Source organism: Hippoglossus hippoglossus, chromosome 17 (genome assembly GCF_009819705.1).
Source record: "Hippoglossus hippoglossus isolate fHipHip1 chromosome 17, fHipHip1.pri, whole genome shotgun sequence".
Classification (NCBI taxonomy): domain Eukaryota; kingdom Metazoa; phylum Chordata; class Actinopteri; order Pleuronectiformes; family Pleuronectidae; genus Hippoglossus; species Hippoglossus hippoglossus.
Genome location: NC_047167.1, coordinates 11,572,447 through 11,593,920, shown reverse-complemented (window position 1 = coordinate 11,593,920; position 21,474 = coordinate 11,572,447). Strand labels below are relative to the sequence as shown.

Below are 21,474 nucleotides of genomic sequence, written 5' to 3'. Positions count from 1 at the left end.
CCTCTCTCTGTCATTTCTCCCGCACCGTCAGTCATTCCAATAGAGAGACTCAGTCCATCAGGCCTCTGTGCAGGGAGGTGTGAACCGACAAGTGTGTAACAGAGCAAAAGTTCATCTTTTGTGCCGGTCTTTGGACTTTTCATCATTTTTAGCTGTTCTGGTGCCGTGACTCCAGGGATGGTGATACTAGGCCAGTGCAGCACTTTGGTCCAGACTGAAAAATGAGAAAACTATCGCATGGATCACCATTAACTCTTGTCTAGAAATTCATGGTCCCCAGAGGATAATTTACAAATATGTGTCTCAATTCAGGGGTTGCATCCCTCGGAGGCTGCTTTTGAGGGCCAATTGCCTCACAGCGGTGGGACTACTGTCCCATTTTGAAGGCTCCTTCAGATACAGCCGACAAATGCGTCCTCCCATTCCCAAGAAAAGAAAGCTTCAACAGGCTGCAAGCGCTGAGACTGCTTGAGTATCATGCTTCAACTCAACCAAACAGAATTAAAACAATCTATGAAGTCTATGTAGACAAGACTGTCATACTTGGGTTTGGCCTTTGTGGTCTACCCGGCCCATGAAGACCACTTCCTTCATGGCCCGGGTAGACTGCGCCCCTGAACTGAGACACAGCCCATGAATTTGGCAATCTCCTGATTTTTTTTTTCCATCAAGCGCTACCAGCAGTTTGACATCCATGGTTAGGATTTAAATGAGACGACAACTAATACCAACAATGTGGATTAGATGTTCCCTTTATTTTGACACTCTCATCAGCCTCAGCTGTACTTCATGCTTGGTGCGGATTATCAAAGGTTAGCATGCTAACGTGCTAAAATAAAGTGGCGACCTAAGAAAGCAGAGATGAAAAATGCTGATTATTTTTTAACACACTTTATGCATCACCCTGTGCAGGAGAAAATAAAGACTGTATTTCTGTGTAGCTCTAATCATAAAAACTCACCGGTGACTCGACATCGTGACCTTTCTTCATACACCATCCGCCACCGCACACATCTGTTAACACTTTCATACTCACAGCATGATACATGGTGAGCACGACTTCTGCTGTGCGGCAACAGACCTTTATTCTGACGGCACGCTCCTCTCAAGTTTGAGCATCTTCATGCATAGGAGGCCCGCTGCACTGCCAGGCTGCCACAGCGCACACAAAGGAACAGCTCAAGACACCGGATGATAAATTTAAAGCCACCGCATCGTCAGCCGACTTCAAACAGTATTATGTGCTGCTAATGGAGACGGTGATTACCAACAAAGCAGCGGATGGTTCCCAAACTGGAACCCCTGTAGAGACTTGTGAGGATACAGTCTCTCTCTCTCGCTCGCTCGCTCTCTTTTGCCCGCGCTATTTCCGAATCAAAGTGCTCATCGTTCATCCATTATTCAATCTGTTTCACCCCACTGTTGTCTTTCTGTTTTCACATACACCATTTAGTCTCAGCCCACTTGGTGGAGCTATATTTATTTTTGGGGTCTACATTTTTCCTCTGCTCACGATGGAGTGGTGCCTCTATCGCTGCGTGGCTCTTCAATGTTGTCCATCACGACGGATCATAATACATCTGTGCAGAGGCACAGGCCTTTATGTTGTGCCTGTGATTGTTCCCTTGTACTAATTCTATATTATTTTTAGCGATGAAAGATCAGAAAATGCTTCTCGCAGCAGGGAAATAACACTGAACTATTATTTACAAATGTGAAGGTATAGAGGGTTGATCCAACAACATGATTAATGCCCCTTGATGTTTTTCTGAGTTACAGTATGAGGTCTGCCCCTTTGTAAATCTCCACGCAGGCAGCCGTGTGCCTGCTGCCCAGCTGTCACCACCTGTAGCTGATCTCTATTCACACGGCTCTGAAAGCACATATTTAATAACTTCTCATTATCATTTCACTTGGAGGAAATGATTTCCAAACCATCTCTACTTTACTGATTAGGCCCCGAAGGATTCCCCTGATGTCGTTTCCATTTTCTTCCTCTTTCCTTTTTCAGTGCAACTCTGTCCCTTGAGTTCTCATTTGTGAAAGTGCTATTCCGTGACCCTGCTGCCCCCAAAGCCTTTCTTCTGCTTCCCTTGTCTCTGCCACCACTCACCCTCAAAACACGTCTTTTTTTTATGTGTGACCTTGATGTCACCTAAACTGTTTGTTTATGCCTCCTTTTTTTTAATCTCTCAACAGAACGATACGTGGTCAGAGCTCTACTCCTTTGCTGTGTTCAAGGCAATGAGCCACATGCTGTGCATCGGTTACGGTCGGCAGGCCCCGGAGAGTCTATCAGATATCTGGCTCACCATGCTAAGTATGATTGTAGGAGCTACTTGCTATGCTGTTTTTATTGGCCATGCAACGGCTCTCATCCAATCCCTGGACTCCTCCAGACGGCAGTATCAGGAAAAGGTGAGGAGCTTCGTCAAATCATCTCTGTTCCATGTTCTCAACACGTTTGTGAAATACTCAAAAGTACATATTTGAGCAGTCTTGTGTGTCATCTTATTCACATTTTCACAAAAATATCATGATATATATGGTATTTTTGGAAACCTTGGGATCCACTAGAAGAAAATAAAGTTCTGTGTGTTTCAGGGATGATGCCATTTGATCTGTTACATCAGAATCAGGGCAGATACTTGTGTTATTAAGTGAATCTGTTATCGGCCAGATGTGATAAACCACATCGAACATTACATACTGAGATTTCCAGTCTGTTCCAGTGGTAGGTGTTAACTGGAGGTATTCACAGTAACATGCATGGTAAGCAAATGTTACCCAGAGTTAGGTTCTGAGAGATTGAAATAAAGACGTACATGTTAAGCAAAAATAAGAGAATCAGAAAACATCTTATCATCATCTTAATGAAGAACTCTGAACAACTTGCAGAAGACAAAAAAGTTCAGAAAATGTGTTTGTGACAGTTTCATGTGACCTCACATGTAGAAGGATGATTATGTTTAGTTACTCACAGACCAAACAAAGAGTTTGGATGGTGGAATCAGTATCAGGGGTGAAAAGGTTTTTGGTGACTTCACAGTGTGAGTCTGTACTGACCGGCCCACTGGGGAAGGTCAATGAGGTTAAATAACCTTCAGTTTTAAAAAAATGATCTTTGCTGATCAAAACAATGGTTCAGGTCATTAATGCATGTCTAGTTTTTGTAATTCTCTTCTTCTCTTTGGTCATTGTAAGCTGCAGCTGATTTTACATTATTAAGTATATGCTGCGGATGGTGGGAATTTTAATGCAGCCGCATGTCTGCATTAATCTACAGTGCAGGACTTCTATGAAAGAATATAACATATTCTAACAAGTGTTCAAAATGTGTATAACTAGCTGTAATGTGGTGCAACAGTATGAGGTCACACCAACACACTCTCTCCTCCACATGATCAGCTCCTGTTAAATCACTCACACACTGTTTGCTGTCATTAGAGTGTGTTTCTCTCTGACTGTATGAGACATCTCTCTCAAAGCGATGATGGGGATCCGAGCGGCCCTGAGCCGTGCTGCAGCAGTGCTCTGTGGTGGAAACAGCGCAGCCTCTCTGTTTCCAAGCAGAGTCTCGCCGGCTGGGGAGCAGGGGGAGTGTTGCTGGCTCTCAGCAGCCAATCAGAGGCTGCGGGTGTGTTCGGCCAGGTAGAGCCACGTCGCCAGGGTCTGGGCGTAGAGAGAGAGAGAGAGAGGGAGGTAGAGGGAGAGAGAGAGAGAGAGAGAGATATGATGTCCCCTTGGGCAGCAGTAGAATTGATGAGGCAGCAGACCTGTGTGTCCTGCCAATGTCATCCTGAAGGTGACGTAAGCCACCATGGCTGCCTCTCTCTCTCTCTCCCTGATCACCCACTCACTCCATCTACCTGCACTCTCTCTCTCTATCATCTCTCATGCACCTTTAACTATATCCCTCTTTACATGATCTCATCCCCTCTTTTCCCTTTACCTCTTAAACATCTCCACCTGAATCCCTCCTATCTCCCTCTTGTCTTTATCTCTCCGTCTCCTTCCCTCCTGATCTTAATTTATCTCTCCCCCCTCTCTCTCTCTCTCTCTCTCTCTCTCTCTCTCTCTCTCTCTCTCTCTCTCTCTCTCTCTCTCTCTCCTCTTTGTTGGTGGTGTCCTTGAGAGGTTCAGTGCTAATGCTAACCGGCTCCTACAGGGAGCAGAGCGAGGGGGAGGGGAAACCTGTGGGAGACAGCAGGGCTTTGTTGTCGACACACGTCCTGGTTCACTGCGAGATATTTGGACGCCATCAGCGTGAAATAGATGGAAATAGTCTGGCTAGAGTTGTGTGAAACTTTTCATGGGGTTTTATCAGCTGTGTTGATGGATGCTTGAATCATATTCAATAAATGTTTCAGAAGACGGTGATTCAGCAAGTTGTGTGCTGACTGGTGATTTCTTCTTTAGTGTGCTTCCTGGAATGGAAAGTTAAAAGGCCCGAGAGAAATCCATTGTGTTTTATCTGTGAGGAAGGAGATCACTCCTCGGATGTTTTACCCTCAGTTTTTAATGTCCACTTGATTCTGCACAAGAACCAGTCTGAACACTGACTTATGTCTCATATATTTACCCTCGTCATTGAACTTGTATTTTCGTCTGCATCTGTTTGTTTGTTAGTCAGTACGCAAAAACTGCCCAAGCAATTTCCGTGGAATTTCGTGCAAGGGTGGGGCATGACCCAAGATCCAGATGCAGATCCAGACAACCATTTTTCATTTTCTGAAACAAAAAGATTTTTTCCAAAATTTATTGTTAATTTCTCAGAGAATAATTCATGGATCTTGATGGAAAAAAACCATACATGTGTAGGAGACTGATACATGGCTGTGCAATTTGGTGTAGATTCTAATAAAAATCTAATCTAATGACTTTAAATGTGGTTTCATAAGGGGACTGTAGCATGACTCTCTATTTAGGGGCTGTGATAAATTAACTTGGTATAATCCCCAAACAGCCAGTATTATATTCAGATTAAGGTTAAATTAAGGTAGTAAGCATTTTGTTGATAATACCGAGTGTATCCACTCACATTTCGACATTTCCTAACATGTCATCACTCCATCCCAGAACATTACTTTTTTCTGCTGAGGGCAGGAAACTACACATCCCCAAGAACTTTTTTTCTGACCAGTTGTCAGATTTTCATTTTTTTTTGCTCCTCTGTGAGGATTAGTTTTTGAGCTGAAGATGGATATATTAAAAATAAAAAATAATAAGGAAATAAAAAAACAAGCAGAGCAGAAAAGTGCCAGTCATGACAGTGAGGCGGGAGCGGATGCTGCTGGGTGAATTTAGTTTGTCTGTCGGCAGTCTTTTACAACCCCGGTGAGGCCCGGGCTCACTTTGTGTGGATGTTTCTATTCCAGCCCAGGTGTAATGTCTGACTCAGGATCCAAGCAGGTGGAATATAGGGAGGATTTTTGTTTGGTGGCTTTGGTGCAGAGAGCTGTGAGTTATTTATACACAAAGTGCAAAGTCACAGAGAAACAGAGATAGAAGCAGCCTCACTTGTGTCACCACTGATAAATTTAGGAATGTATTTCTGGTGATCACGAAAATTTAATATGGCTCTTTGAGATCTGGAGGTCAGAGCTAATTTCTGTTTATATTTTACCTTCAAACCTGCACATCTGTCCAAGAGAAACACTTCTTCACCCAAACTTTTCACTCTTTCACAAGTTTTCTCAGTTATTTCATCCTGATCAGACTCGGTCTCATTCTGCATTCATGCCCCAGCGGCAGAATAAAAACAACACGACTTTATTTAGATGCACTGATGGTGGCTTTGCAGTCATTTCACCATCAGTCTGTTGACATCTCTGTAGTTAGACTTGTCTTAACTGTCAGAAATTCTTGACACCTCTGGGGGTTGACGTGAATGTGTTTCTTTTCTGGCCCAGCAGTTCGCAATCATGGTTTAACAAGATGACGTACATGTGACATGTACAGTAGTACTGCGTGGTTGACATCTGTTCGACTGACATCACCATTCACATCACCTGTCAGGGTGGGGGAAGTTCTACTTTTATAAATGGTTCATGACGTTTTGTTTCCTCTGCACAACTTTAACTTCAACAGACACTTGTTTAGCAGGGGTTAGTGTATTGTGTAGTTGGACAAACATGCTAAACTATTAAGATCTTTCAGCAGCTGCAGACACCACCTCTGCTTTTCTCCCAGCAGATGTTTTGACCTATCACTGCAGGAAAAGCACATATGTCACAAATAATTCAAAGCCTAAGCTAACATTTATTTATTCCATTTTATTATTTCCTCTTTCTGACAATATTAATGAGATACATATTTACAATTTACTTCATTGATTTAAGTTTTGAGTGTGGATAAAAAAAATTCTAATTGATTATTTTAAACATGACATATTCAAGAAAAAACCTGCAGACTTATAGTAGCTGAAAACATGGCTGCTGTTGTTATCTGCTTATTGACCTTTTGGAGATGTGGTTTTTACGGGACAGTGAAGAGTCGGTCAGAGAAAAATAACAGATAGCAATTTCTGTTTGTGGATTTTTCCGTCTTCCCTCGAAAACATGAACTGTGCCTTCAAGGCGGAAGCTATGACTCTGCACCGACACACCTTTTGCATCCATAATCTGCTCTTAATGGCCTCGCCGGGGGTTTTACACTGAATCAGCGTCTCTCTCTTGTAGTGGTGGAGACTAGTCTCAGTCAGAGAGTAGACGCCAGTCTGAGCTCTCAGCCATGATGTGGCACTGCACGGGACACAACATTGTTTTCTATCCTCCTCGTCTCCGTCTTTCTGCTGCTGACACCATCAACAGCCGTGTGTCTTCTCTTAGCCAACACTGCGTGTCACTGATCGCTCCAATTACCCAGAACCAGGCTGACTGTGCAGAGACAGTGGCCAAAGAGATTCCTGTTCCCCTACATCTACAACAAAAACAGTGTCCCTGTGGTGGTGCCAAATCATAGTCTCTACTAGAAGAAAATACGTCTGATGTATGAACCCCTATCAGCCAGTCTCCTTTAGTTGTCACTCCCTTTGACTGAATCGTGGGTTTTTCTCTGTTTCATTTAATGAGTCTTTGTACTGTGTGAGACCCCACAGTGTGTTGTTCCTCCCTCTGTACACATCTTCCAACTGAAGACATGCAGACGAGCTCTGAATCGCCGCTATCTGATTCTCTTCTCTTTGGTGAATGTGCTTCGTAATGTAATGAGGCGATTTAGCCGGGAATGAAGTGAATGAATTAAACATCTACATGGCCGTTTGGGATGAACCCGAATTAGAATTTCCAATGGAGAGAAGCTGTGGGATGAATGAGCGGGAGAGAGGAAGAGGAAAAGGGGAGAGGGAGAGGGAGAGGGAGAGGCCCTGGAAGAAAGTGAAGTGTATATATAGATGAAACATTTTTTTTTTTAAATTAGAGGGTAGGGAAGAAAAGAATGGTGAAGGAAATAGTAGAGGAAAGGCAAAGGGAAGGGTTTGAAAGAAAAAGAAGGAAATGTAAGAAATTACACCCTGAGAAACGATGGGAAAGGAAAGAAAAGTAAAGGACGGGGAAGTCAATTTAAAGAAACAGGAAGGAAAGAAAGGGGGAAAAGATTAGAATGAAGACAAAACAGAAAGAGGAGAGGAAGGACAACGGATAGCATTGGAAAGAAAGAGGGAAGTTAAAAGGAAAGGAACAAAACAAAACCTCATAAATTGTATTCTGAATGACAAATAACAAAATGGACATTCCTCAAAACAATATTTTAGATGACAAAATGTCAGCAAAGCGTTCTGTTGAACTCACAGCGTCATCACAGTGACACAGAGAGTGGACGTCTTATTTACTTTCAGTTGACTGTTTGTCTGTCCGCTCTGGACGCTTCACGGGCTGCGCCGGACAAACACCCGCTCGCTGCTTCTCCTCTGTGACGCAGCAGAGGTTCCAGATGAGCCGGGAGATAATGGACCCGGTGCACTGAGACGTGTCAAGTCGTTCAACGCCACCATCTAAAAGTCCAGTCAGGCCTCTGCTGCCTCATTCTCTCAGACTTAGCTGAGCCACAGTTGGCTGGAGTGACTTGTCGTGTATAACCAGAGCCGCTCAGTCACTTCATCTCTGCGAGGGGGAGTTTATGAGGTCCGTCCCCCCCCTGCATGGACACCCCACACCTCCACTTTGTCCACAATCAGCACTTCTGCTCTCTGAGACTCGCAGCAGCTGCAGCGTTATGACATGTCAGGGAGAGAGTTGTGACACGGGGTCATTTCTTCAGGCCTCTCTCCATTTGCAGATGTCAGGAAGCAGAGTTACTCATGCAGGTGAGACTCAGTCTTGCGTAACCCCAATCACAGGAGCTGCCCCCCCCCCCCCCTGTATAGATGCTGAATAATTCAAATGTTGCATGTTTGGTTTATTCATGTTTATGTTTTGTGGCAGTGGGACGCAGAGTGAATGTCAACGGGAGACCGTGGTTGTCACCGTCAACTCTATCCTGATGTGGATGTGCTCACCCAGTGTTTGTGACTGCGAAGACAAAATGATCTGCTGTGACTCGTGGTGGAGTCGTTATGATCCTGCTGCACTGTGCTTTGCTCCTGAAGGAAAGTAAGGGAAGAAGAAAAGTGACGATTTTATCGGCTTGCGCTGCGAAAAACTCTTTCAAATGTGTTTCCGATGTAGGAATTCCTATCAGATGCTGGTGGACCTCATTGCCTCCGCCAAGGATGTTATGTTTTCATCTGTGTTAGCTTGTTAGTTAGCAGGATCCACTTTCTTTAACATTGTGAGACATGACAGTTGGGACTAAGTGAAAAGCAGCGCAAATTGCTACTGAGGGGTCTCACTTAGTATACCAGGAAGTGGCCAACATATTTTAAATGACATCATATCACTCGAGTTGCATACACTGCCTAAATTCTTCAAGTGAAATCCCTCCGCCCTGGAGATGGGGTCACATGCAGCTGCCATAGATCTTAGCTGAGAGGACCCAACCGCAGGGATGGAAATGTAGGCTGTGGTGAAGAATAATTTAATTTGAAAAAAGAGGAACTCAAACACCAGGAAAAGCTTGTGTACACAGACGAACTGACAAAGACAAGGGGAAACAAGGGAGGCAGGGATAACTGATCACAGGTGAAACCCATTGGGGCAGGTGCAGACAATCACAAGGATGGGACAGGAAGTAAAGCAAGAGAGACACACAAGGATCAAAGTTTCTCAGAGAACTCAAGACAACAAAACAAACAAAAAAAGTTTTGGAAAACAAAGAAAACGTCCGTTACATAAAATAATGCAACAGAAAATCACATAAGCTCCTTGGATCACGAACAGCGGAACACTTCTTGCTTAGAGACCCCAGGGTGTTGGGGGACGCTGCCATAGGGTGGGGGGGGATTTATGTGCATGCCAAAAATACTTTCACAATTTGTGTCACTTTTACAATGGTTGCAATGAAGATCTGTTTAAAAAAATAAAATAAATCAGGCACGTGTAGAGGGCTTATATCTATGAACAGGTGAAATTTGGTTTGGAACTGGATTTTATGAATCTAAAATAATAATGATTTTTATCAGTGGTTCAATTCCAGTCTCCCCCATTTTGCATGCTGAAGTGTCCTTGGGCAAGACACTGAACTCCACATTGCCCCTGCTGGCTGTGTGTGTTTGATTAATGATACAGACATCAGTGCACATAGATGCACTGTGTGAATGAAGAATGGAGTGGTGGTATTTTCCCTCCTAGTTGTTTTGGGGTTGGGGTCTTGACTAGGACACACAGTTCCTGGGACCTTCCAGATGTGCTGCAGGGTTTCTGCTCTGATGAGGCAAACCAACTGTAGGAGCGGGATGTCGCTTGAAGCCAGCTGACAGGTTCCGTGGCGTTCATCCACCACACGATGGAGTTTTAGGGGTAGTTGGATAAAGGGGGTATACAGAGGATGACTTCTTCATTTTGTGGGAGTTGTGAGTATGTGAGCGGAGCTGCCACAACACCTCTTAAAATAGTGTCCTGGAAAGCTTCATACAGGTGCAAGGTTGAGCTCTGGTCTTATTGAGCTTTTTCATTTGAGCTGGAGTGCACGATGTCTGACAGCAAAGTACAAGCAGTACAATCTTTTTTACAATGTTTAGTTTAGTGTCCGTTCCGTTCACCTCCACATCTTTCAGTCCTCCTCTCTGCAGCCCGGCCACGTACAGGAGTCCTCTGTTTGTCGCTGGTCACTGTGGATGGATTGTGATTAGCATATCTCAACAATAGAAGCTGATTGCTTGTGTTGTTGCCCGTGTCGGACCCTTCACGTTTTATTGATCGGGCATGGATTCACTTCTTGGTGTAGCGCTGATCAAAGAACGAGCGTGTTCCTCTCAGACGACAGCTGAAGGGCGCGAGCCGGCGCTGTTTGGTGTGGCTGTTTGTATTGACTCTGTTTACTCACTCACCGGAAGGAAATGCAAGAGAAACACTGATGCATCATCTTCAAATAAGACACCGCCTCATGTGTCGTTGATAAGTTGTGTCCCTATTTGAGTTTAGTTTGTGTTGTTGTTAAAATGAAATATTATGTGAGGATAAGACAAGGAAATTCAAGGGTAATATAAATTACAGCCTCAAAGGATGACCATTGAAAATACAATATGTAACAGTTCGTCATTAAAATGTCTACAAACTACCAGACCTATGAACAATGTCTAAATCTCTAATATTTCTCAGGTGGCTTAATACAATATACAAAGACTTCTCCACACTGTATTTACTGTATGTGAAGCGCATTTCTCACTGACACGTAGTCATGGACACACATGATCTGATCCCTTGTGCTTTGAAACTTGTTCAACAAATTATTCATGTCTTTGTTTCTGTGTATTTATTCCTCATGTGTGTTTAAAGGACGAGGCTGTCAATATTCTACATCTTTGCGTTTGTCTGAAAATTACATGAAAAGATCATAAATCAACAAAGTCCATCTGTCATCTGTTTTTTCCCCCCCTCTTCTTCACCCTGTCTCTCAGCTTCACGCCCAGTTGCTCCTCTTAGATGTAAATAGCATCCAAAAACAGCCAGGCTCTGTGGTTTTTAGCGAAAATGACTCATACGAGAGTAACAAGGCTTTTACCGGGCACTATTTTCAGCTGAGGAGGGTTACGCATTTTCTGATCTAGTGAGTATTTACCAAAAATTAGGACAGTGTCTATGGGTCTGAATCAATATGAGCCACACTCATTGCAATGATGTGATTTAACAGTTTGCAACAGAATGAACAGAGGCCTGTGTTCTATCATGTCGGTGCTACACAGATAATACTTAGACATATACTGTGTGTTGTCACAGGATATGCATTGAAACACATGGAATATCACCAGCTCCCATAATGCATTACTTAACATGCTGACGTTGGGTTAATATAAAAATGTGTGGATATTTATAAAATCAATATGTGCACTGCATTAACAGCACATTATCTCTCATTATCTCTTAGTACAAGCAAGTGGAGCAGTACATGTCCTTCCACAAGCTGCCTGCCGACTTCCGACAGAAAATCCATGACTACTACGAGCACAGGTACCAGGGCAAGATGTTTGACGAGGAGAGCATTCTGGGAGAACTCAGTGAGCCACTCAGAGAGGTAAACACACAGCAAGACACCCAATGTCAACATACAAACATCAGCTTGTAATCTTATATAGGTGAAACACCGTTTTTTTGTTTATTCAAGATTAACTTTCACACTTTTACTCGTGCATGCACAAGGACACGTCAGTGCAGCACCATGGTTTCACGTTGATTTATTTCTCTGTTCTTGCATGTACCCCTTCTTAGGAAATTGTCAACTTCAACTGTCGCAAGCTGGTGGCATCCATGCCGCTGTTTGCCAACGCGGAGCCAAACTTTGTAACAGCCATGTTGACCAAGCTGCGTTTCGAGGTATTCCAGCCGCACGACTACATCATAAGGGAGGGCACGATAGGAAAGAAAATGTACTTCATCCAGCACGGAGTCTGCAGCGTCATCACCAAGGGCACCCTGGCAATGAAACTCTCGGATGGCTCTTATTTTGGAGGTAAGGCAACAGTTTGTGGCTGCCAAGTACATTTTTTTCTTGTGTTTAAAATCTTTTTTTAAGTGGTTGCTCTTTGTCTTCCCTTGTTTCAGAGATCTGTTTATTGACGAGGGGTCGGCGGACAGCCAGCGTCAGGGCAGAGACTTACTGTCGACTCTACTCTCTGTCTGTCGACCACTTTAATGAGGTGCTGGAGGAATACCCTATGATGAGAAGAGCCTTTGAGACTGTTGCCATTGACCGACTCGACCGCATAGGTAAGAAATTAAAAATACTACATTCACAGCCTTGTAATGAGGAAAACAAATCCTCCTGCATTTATGCTGTCAAAAATATGATTAGCAATATAAAAACATGTAACATCTGTATTGGACCATTTAAAAACTAAGATTCTCTGCATATTATATATATATATATTGTTTTTTAAATAAAAGCGCAGAGAGTACTCTGAATTGAAGCCCATCTTCAACAAAATGATGACTCGGGAAATGTTTCCTTAATATTAATGTTGAAATAGGCAGTAAAATGAGCTGTGCTGTTTTCTCAGAAAGACACAGGACACTGTAACACTAGATGAGAGTACAGGGTGACATGTCCGTTCCTCTGGGCTTGTTCTACTGGAGGATGTACCTGCCCTGAAGGACATCATATGCTATATCTAACTCTAAATGTATTCTCCCTTTCCAAAATCCTCTTCTTTTCACATATTTGTTCTGCTGTTCATCCTCCCTGTCCTTTCTCATGTTTGCCTGTACCTCTTTAAAAACATCACCGCATTTGTTTGATTCTGCAGGTAAAAAGAACTCCATCCTGATGCACAAGGTTCAGCATGATCTCAACTCTGGTGTCTTCAACAACCGGGAGAATGAGATGATCCAGGAGATCGTCAAGTATGACCGTGAGATGGTGAAGCTGGTGGACCTGCAGCGGCCGCGAGCCATGTCTATGACCCCTTCCATTGGTGGTATCTTTGCTCCCCCCGGTCAGTCACAGTCAGGCTCTGCTATCGCCACCCTCCAGCAGGCTGTGGCTATGAGCTTCTGTCCTCAGATGGCGAGTCCGTTGGTGGGCCCAGGGACGCTGCAGTCTCCTCGTATGGTGCGAAGGTTTCAGGTGATGCAGAACATGTCCAGCCCAGTCTCCATGTCCCCGCTTCAGTCTCAACCACCTCAGACGCTCGGAGGGGCGTTTGGATCTGCAATCTCCAGCCCTCCGGTCCAAAGCCCGCTCGCAGCTTCAGGACGGACTTTCCAGTACATGGCGAGTGCAGGACCCTCTGGGTCCCAGTTGTCCCTAGTACAGCACCATGCACCCAGCCCCACACAGACCCAGCAGAGGCCTGCCTCACACAAAAGCACCCACTCCCTTCATACAGGCAGCTTGAGTCATGATACCCGGGCCCTGTCTGCCTCCCAGCTCTCACTCCCCCAGGAGGGAACAACACAAGCTGCCTCTGCAGCCCCCAGTCCTTCGCCCTCTACCCGCACCTCCAACACCTCCATCGGCCCCCCTCAGCCCTCTCATTCAGTCCTGCCCGGGTCCTCAGGGGTAGGGAGATCGGCAGGAGCTCAACAGAGGGTGGCCTTTGCCTCCACACCGCCTCCTGGTGGACCTGCTGGGATGGGGGCAGTAGCAGCAGCTGCTGGATCAGGACCTCCAGACTCTGGAGTTCCCAAGAAAGATTCAATTGTCAGCCTTCCAGAGCTAGACTCTGCCAGATCCCGGCTGTCTTCCAACTTGTGACCCTGGTAGAGTTCAGGAAAGAGGCCTTTTTTGTAGGAGAATCTGTTTGTTTTAGGTCAGTCCAGCTGATCTGTCAGCCTGCTAAATGACCAATCAGCTACCGCTCCTCGCCACCAGTCATTTGACCTGGATGCACTGTGTGGCGGTGTCAGCAGAAGGAAAAGAGCAACTCAAAGTCTTGAGACACTTTGGCTATGAGGAGTCTATACAATTAAACATGTATAACTTAAGGTTGAACTGGTCTAGTCTACTGTGCCAGCACCTTTAGTCTTAGTATCACCCCTTACACTCTGCTTCCAAACACCTACTGTATATTGCTGTCTTTACTGTAAAGATATGAAGAAACGTATGATTAATGTAACTATTGCATACTGTGTAGAATCCATGCAATGCAATCTAGCAGGAGCTGGACTTAAAAATGAAAATCAGGGACTTGAAGTCAAATGACAATGACATTTTAAGCGTTCAAAAAGTGTTTTATGTGTAATTTTTTCTGTATAAGCTGTCGTAGCAAAAGAACACATTGCTCTTCATATTGTTTAAAATAGTAGTGAATTTAGTGTTTTAGACCGCTGGTCGATCTTACATCGATGTGTAAATAGTTGATGAAAAAAGTACGGACGGATATTATATTCATTGTATCTACCCAAACCAAAGTTGAGCTTGAACACAAAGTGTGGTTGTGTCTGTATCAACTAAAAAAGAAACATAGAAGAAATTGCCATTTATTTAACTGCCTTGATTCAACGTTAGAAGCCATATATTTGGTTTGTGTGTATGTATATATGTGGGTGTAAGTTTGTGTGCGTGAGTTTGTTGGTGCGTTTCGGTTCTATTTTGCGGAGAATGGACTCACATACTCTCTACACTGCTTTGTCAAGCGTGATTGGTTTGACATCCCGACGGCGGCGCTGACGCGTTCCCCTGAAACATCTGGGCGGTGGTCAGCTGTTCGGTCCGCACTGATTGTAACCCTGAGGCAGACGTGGTTAAATAATCTGAGCTTTATTGAAAAGGAAACATTTGTGAACAACCCATACTGTATACTAGCTTGTTTTTTGTCTAGGTTTATTGATTAACACATGCAATATAATTCTGCAATACTCTACCCCGCCTATATATATAAATATATATATGAATATAAATATCTAAACATATTCTGTACAGGAAAGTGAACTTCTCTCTTCTTCCTTTTTTTTCTTTTCTTTTTAATGTGAAATCTTAAAGAATCCAGCAGCTATTGTGGCTTCACTTGAGGTATTGTAATCCAGTGACCATGTCTTTACCTTAACCAAAAATGTTTGAGGGAACGAGAGGAAGGGAATTTTCATTTTTGTTAAAACAGACGGGACAAATTGCTTAAAATTGGTTCGGAGCCACAGGTCAAATTCACGCTTTGAGTTGAGCAAGTCAGATCCTCAAAAAACGTCACTTTAAAGCCCATTTGGAGATGTTCAGACATAAGATGAATGGGGGGGGGGATTTGAGGTTGGCAATATGGGGCAGGAACTCCTCCCAGTCTTTGTCCCATATCAAAGTCTCTCTGCACCTCTACGTCATCTGAACTGTCTTAACATTTAGATCCAACAATCCCATATAGTTCAAAATTGGCGACTGGGGTTGGGGCTTTATTTATTCAAAAATATTCTGATCCTGTTGAACCTAAAGCCTTCTCATGCTGAATGTATGCCATACGAGAAGGAAGACAGCTAATCAGATATAAACTGCCATGTAAATAAAGGGACAGAGATTCAAAGGAGCTTTTATGATGCAACATGGGGTTAGTGGGAATTGCTGTATGTGTTGCTGAGTGTCTGTGTGATCTTTTTCGGTTCAATGATGCTTCTCTGGATTGCTGTATTTAACCTGTATGCTACCCCCCTGTGACATCCCCATCCCCACATCCAACATGAGAGGATTCATTTTAGTTCGTTAGTGAAGTGGGTGTGCACGGGAGCGAGTCGAAACCACTTTGAACTCCTCGGTCTATAGCGAAAAAACACCGAGGACGTCCATTTAAGCCCCTTGTGTTGCACTACGACCTTGTAATCAACAATGAAAACCAATGCTCTGTTCTCTTAAAACAGTTGCAGTACTTCTCCTGGAGCCCATTACCCGGTTAAACTGTACGGATGAAAAGTGAATCCAATTGTTATAGAAAATAGGCAGCTGATTCGATGTGTTTAACAAACACCACATCCAACTTTTTTCCAGCTCGGAGCATCGATCCCGAGCCAAACTGCAAAATCGATGTGATGGACATTTCACTCAGGTTTGCTACCTTTCCGGGGAGATGTATCGATCGCCGTGGCGCTTCTTATTGATTTATGTAGACTTGTCTATCCTCCCATAATCAACTTGTGGATTTAACCACGCTGAAACCTTCCCCTTGAATTTTGATTGGCTGAGAGAAACAAGGTGGATCCGGCAGAGTCGCAACCCTCAGATTGTTATTAATAAAACTCGCTGCCATTTTGTCTCGATCACTTTCCCTGAGAGTTGTTAAAATCTTGAAACAAGGTGTAGGTGATTGTTTTTTTTTTATCCAAGGGCTTCATTCTATTGCCTGTAATCCCTGGTTCATTATTACTGGAGAGCTGCCACATTTTAACTTTGTGTTCGATCAATAACGTGCACTAAACCTTTTTTCTTCGTCATACCTTCATCAGCTTCATCAGCAAAACAGGAGCTTTGTATTGCTTTTTTCCTATGGGAAAGGTACATGCCAAAATGCCAATACGATTGTGAATGAAGTCCATTTGAGTCAATAGCTGTTGTGTGCTTCAATACTGTTCCAGTGCAATCAGTTGGTCCTCTTCCGTATTCCTTTGTGCTAATACCAGAGTTTGCCCTATTAAGCTGCTATCAGGACTGTGCTGATATTATTTGAATGAGTCCACAGTCAGTGAGAGCAAGATGGAAGGAGAGTTAAAGAGCTAATGTTTCAGGCAATATCAGGCACCGTCTCTGTTTCACTGCATCCATCCAATAAGAAACTGTAGTTTGTAATTCACTCCCATCGGACGGGATGGCATCCCACACACCTTGATCAGTAACTGCTCTGTTTGAACCCTCGGCTATGAGGCCGGTACAGCCCCGGCCGAGCACATGCTTCTGTCACTTATCTTTTTCCCCGTTGTCTGTGTCACGCGTGTGTTTCGGTCAGCTCGGCCTCCAGCCACCGTCGACATGTTGTGCGTGTGATGCGGTGCTGTATTTGCCTGATGACGGGGGGTTCAAAGTGCGATTGTTTAACGGTTCGTCTTCTGGACCTTGCTGTGAAGTGGGATTGAGATCCCTCATATACATGTTTGACACTGACTGACAATTATTGAGAGCATCTAAGTTTCAAACCTCTCATTCTTGCTGTGCCAGATATAAAGGGTACTGAATGCCTTGGTGTTGATATGTTAGCAAATCAGGGTATAATTTCTGTTTGTACAAGTGTCTTTGATTTCTCAGTATATTTTGTTGGACTATTGTTTTTACAATGTGCCCCATGCACACGGACTGTATATACCTTGTGCCTAGTATATCTAGTTTCCACATAGTCTATTTTTGTGGTATGTATGTGCCTGTAAAAATGCAAATATGTGTTTTTATTTTCAACTTGCAATATATGTAAAAAAAAATTAGATGCAGATTAGTATTGCTGAATTAAAATGACAATGTCAGTATATATAATTTTCCCTGATTTGGGAAACACAAAATTGCACATTTTTGTTGGTTTGAGCCTTCCAACACCATGCGCGCTGTACTCTGTACTTTTCATGTTCTGTACATATGGTATACACAGAGATGTGGGGCACATTGTTGTGTTTTTACCACAACCTGCTGTATCAGAAACATTTTCTACAGTGAGTGGGTGAGCTCTGACAGGCTTCTGGTGGATATCGGCAGTCTAGACGTTAGCTTAGATGACCTGCTTGCTGCACAGAGCCAAAACTGACAAAAATGAAAAGAATGAACTTGAACTGTGGAGATGCACAATAACAATACAGACACCTAGGTTGTGCACATGCTGGAAAATCTTTCTCAAACTAAATTGTTGCACAGTTCTTTAAACGCTGATGCTGGTTGCACACTGATCTGGTGTTTGCCATTCAAAAAAGAAAAAAGAAAAAAGAAAAAGATCTCTCCAAGGCTGAATTTGGCTCACGAGCCACAGTCACGAACTCGACTCCCGGTCGAGTTACCTTGACAGATAATAACAGAGTGCATGCTTGTATTTTTCTTATCTAAGCAAAGTTCTGTGTGCGATTCTTAGTGGGACCTTCAAATCTAGACATTGTCGTGTACCAACTGTACAATGATTTTATTTAGTCTAACAGTTAAAACTTTGTGTCGTAGCTACTGTAGCCTGTTTAACTTACCTAAGCCTTCTCTTTGCTTCAGGACTCTGTGTATTGTGTGCTTGAGTTTGTGTGTGCGTGTGTGTTCCTGTGCCTTTCCTTCTATAATGTTGGTCCCACTTGAGAATATGATGCCATTTAGGGGTTTGAAACCCACAAGAAGCTAAGAGAGATACCAGCACCAGCTGGAAAGTGTTACACAGTCACAAACTCCATTTGTTCTAAAGAAAATCCAACAAAACCAAACAAAAAAAACCTCCACTGTAATACTCCTAGAAATGACTCTGGCACATCCCTAGACTTAGTAGCATTCCACAGCCTGCACACGCAGCTCAGTGTGGGCATCCAGATACACTTTACCAGCACCATGTAGACGACAGCACAGATATCTGACACAGCATGTGTTTTCTCTTTCTCTCTCTCTGAAGGCCAGTCTGCAACCACTTCAGGCTGTGCTCGGCTTCTGCTCTTAACAAAAAGGTTCAAGTATGTCACAACTCCAGCTCTGTCTAAGTTGATGTCTACAGTCCAGGGACAAATCAGCACCGAGCCCGAGCTGATGCACTTTCAATTGGCTTCCCGAGAGATCAGGTGGATTCTTGGGACGCTGCTGATGATTTGTCTCCGTCCAGTGCTGAGATGCACGGCTGGCGGCGAGGGCACGGGGCTGATTTGAACCTGTGTCCACAAGGCTGTCTTGTCCACCACCTCTGCTGGCCGAGAACACAGAGCCACACCCTGGTCTCTCTCAATAAGCTGGTCCGTCAGTCAGTGGCAATGTTGTTTAAGCGTTCGTAAAAAGACGATACATTGTTGTGCAATAAAAAGATGAGCGCATTGGCATACTTATCCCTGTGTGTGGACCTTTATTCACTGTCTGTGCTGGTCGTTATGCTGTGATAAATACAGTGTGTGTATATTTGTGTGTCTGAACCTTTAACATACCTCCTGGAGTTAAATTGGTAGCTGCAATCACACACACACACACACACCTTAACCTTGTATATCAGCAACCCCTCCACTCTCGTCCTACACCACATGAGATCTCTCTCTCTTTCTCTCTCTCTCTGCAGACAGGGGCTCTGCTGCATCCCTGATGAGATGTCTGAGCCCAGTCTAAGACCTTTCCGCTTACGAGTGTGTGTGTGTGTGTGTGTGTGTGAGAGAGAGAGAGAGCGCACGCAGCACAGCAGTAAGTGTATTTATTCCTGTACCTAAAAGCACGTGCGTTCACATGCAAGGCCTGGTTTTGTATTTGTCTGGATATGGAGAGAGAGTAAATGAACTAGTGGCAGGAGAATATGTGTGTGTGTGTGTGTGTGTGTGCGCGCACGTGCTTGTGTGTGTGTTTGTGTGTGTGACAGGGTTGGTGGGTGCGTGCGTCAGAGACGAGGGCAGTCCAAGGACACACTCCTCTGGCAGCCTGGGAGCAGCACCCACCCGTTCCCTCTGTCTATTTCTTTTCCTTTTCCTTGCACACACACACACACACATTCACACTGCAGTCTGGATCCTCAGTGATTATGCATGGCACACTGAGATAGAAAGATTAGAATTACATGCAAGGTGAGGTTTCGACACAGAGCTTTACACACATTCATGTTGCCTCCTCACATCTACATGCAGCTCCTACAAATGTGGGTGAGGCCATCCGCACTGCGTGTACATACTTTTACCTTGACGTGACATAATGTCCTCTCTCTCTTCCACTCTACTGACACACACAACCTCTCTCTCTCTCTCTCTCTCTCTCTCTCTCTCTCTCTCTCTCGCTCTGTCTCTCCATTTCATTGTAATTCAATGAGGAAGCAATGTACTGATAGTGGCTGCAGGCAGATACTACACCAAGTTGTGAAGCTATATGTAGTCTGAGTATATAGTTTCATCCTGTAGATGGCCAAGGATTGTCCTCTACCTCTTTTCCTCTGCAGTACCGGTCCTCTACTGTGTCCCTGCCTGTCCTACTTCAATTAATCATATTAGCACATCCCGCACTACCCCCCAGGCTGTTTACCTCCAGAGGGCAATTTGCTTATTTAGCTGCATACTGGTATCCCCCATCCATCTCCTCCAGTTTTCCTTGCACTTCTCGACACGTCTGGATTTTTGTACGGTTTCGAGCATTTGTGTCCCAGTAAGCAAAATGTGCATTTACACCTGCTGCAGTTCAGGTGCTCTTGTACATGAGCACAGAAAACTATCTGTGTGTGACGAAGTACACACACACACACACACACTCAGGCACGAAGGCTCATCCCTCTGCCCTAACATTTCCTCTTTCCTGAAACTGCCTCAGCCGTGTCTCTCTGCACTGGTGAGCATCTGTAGGACACAGCTCGGATCTGAATGCCAGGATTAGCATTTGGTCCGAGCTCCGAGACCATGAATGAGTCAGTGTGTAAGACAGAGAGAGAGAGAGAGAGAGAGAGATGTTGTCTTCCTCCAAGGACAATTGGCCTACAAATCAACAGCTCGCCATTCAGCAGCACACTTACAGCACAGATATATCAAAAGACTGGAAATGGCAAAGAGATATTCTCGTTGCTCCCGTTCCCGTCCAGTGATCCAAGTCTATGTGTAGCAAAATTGGCATAAACGTCCTCTTCTATAATTCTGGGTATTAACACATTTTTAAACCATTATACATATACATGTAACATTAGGACAATTGTTTTGACCAGTGAATTAGATTTATTTTATTGTGGCAACAACCAATTGAGCAGACTACTATATATTCCTGTGCATGAATATATTGAATTGTTTAATTTTTTTTACACCTTATAGTTAAAAAGTTCATTATTCAATGTTCTTGTGTAGTAAAATATGAATTCAGACATGAGATTCAAATCTTTACAGTAAAATCTAATTATAACTGAATTGATAAAATAGAGAATTTAACACCATTTCTTATCAAACAGTGTACGTGTGCTTAGAGCAACAAATTATATAATGAGCACTGTGTCTCTTAAAGGCGGAGGAGGAGGAGGAGGAGGAGGAGGAAGAGGAGGAAGAGGAACAAGGCAACAGCAGTAACAAGGGCACAGCCTGGATGTAGCCGCTCGTACATTCAGTGTTTTGTATAAATTATGAACGTCTCTAGATACTGTTTTATAATACAGCAACTATTTCTTCTGAACTTCATATTTCTGAACTTCGCAACTTCAAACTAAGAGGAGGTAAACTGTCCCCTGCTCAGATATACACCCACTGAAAGCTGTTGTTATTAGATCTCCTTCTCTTGAAAGGACAAACGATCATTTTCAGGAGAGAAACGGTAAAGAGGAGAAGAGGAGGTTGGCTTCTGGGCTTTCCGTGAGCAGCTGGCCTGAGCAGG

At 43.8% G+C, this 21,474-nt stretch overlaps 1 protein-coding gene across 1 annotated transcript in view; it reads left to right on the top strand.

Moving 5' to 3' along the window:
* Nucleotides 1-18,989, top strand: part of LOC117777679 (potassium/sodium hyperpolarization-activated cyclic nucleotide-gated channel 2-like) — a 30,486-nt gene extending 11,497 nt beyond the window's left edge. Inside the window, exons 4-8 of the mRNA XM_034612538.1 lie at nucleotides 2,200-2,418; nucleotides 11,464-11,610; nucleotides 11,805-12,045; nucleotides 12,138-12,302; nucleotides 12,839-18,989. Of these exons, the coding sequence (XP_034468429.1) occupies nucleotides 2,200-2,418; nucleotides 11,464-11,610; nucleotides 11,805-12,045; nucleotides 12,138-12,302; nucleotides 12,839-13,788 (1,722 nt within the window). The 3' untranslated portion in view covers nucleotides 13,789-18,989. The remainder of the gene's footprint in view (nucleotides 1-2,199; nucleotides 2,419-11,463; nucleotides 11,611-11,804; nucleotides 12,046-12,137; nucleotides 12,303-12,838) is intronic.
* Nucleotides 18,990-21,474: the final 2,485 nt, after the last annotated feature.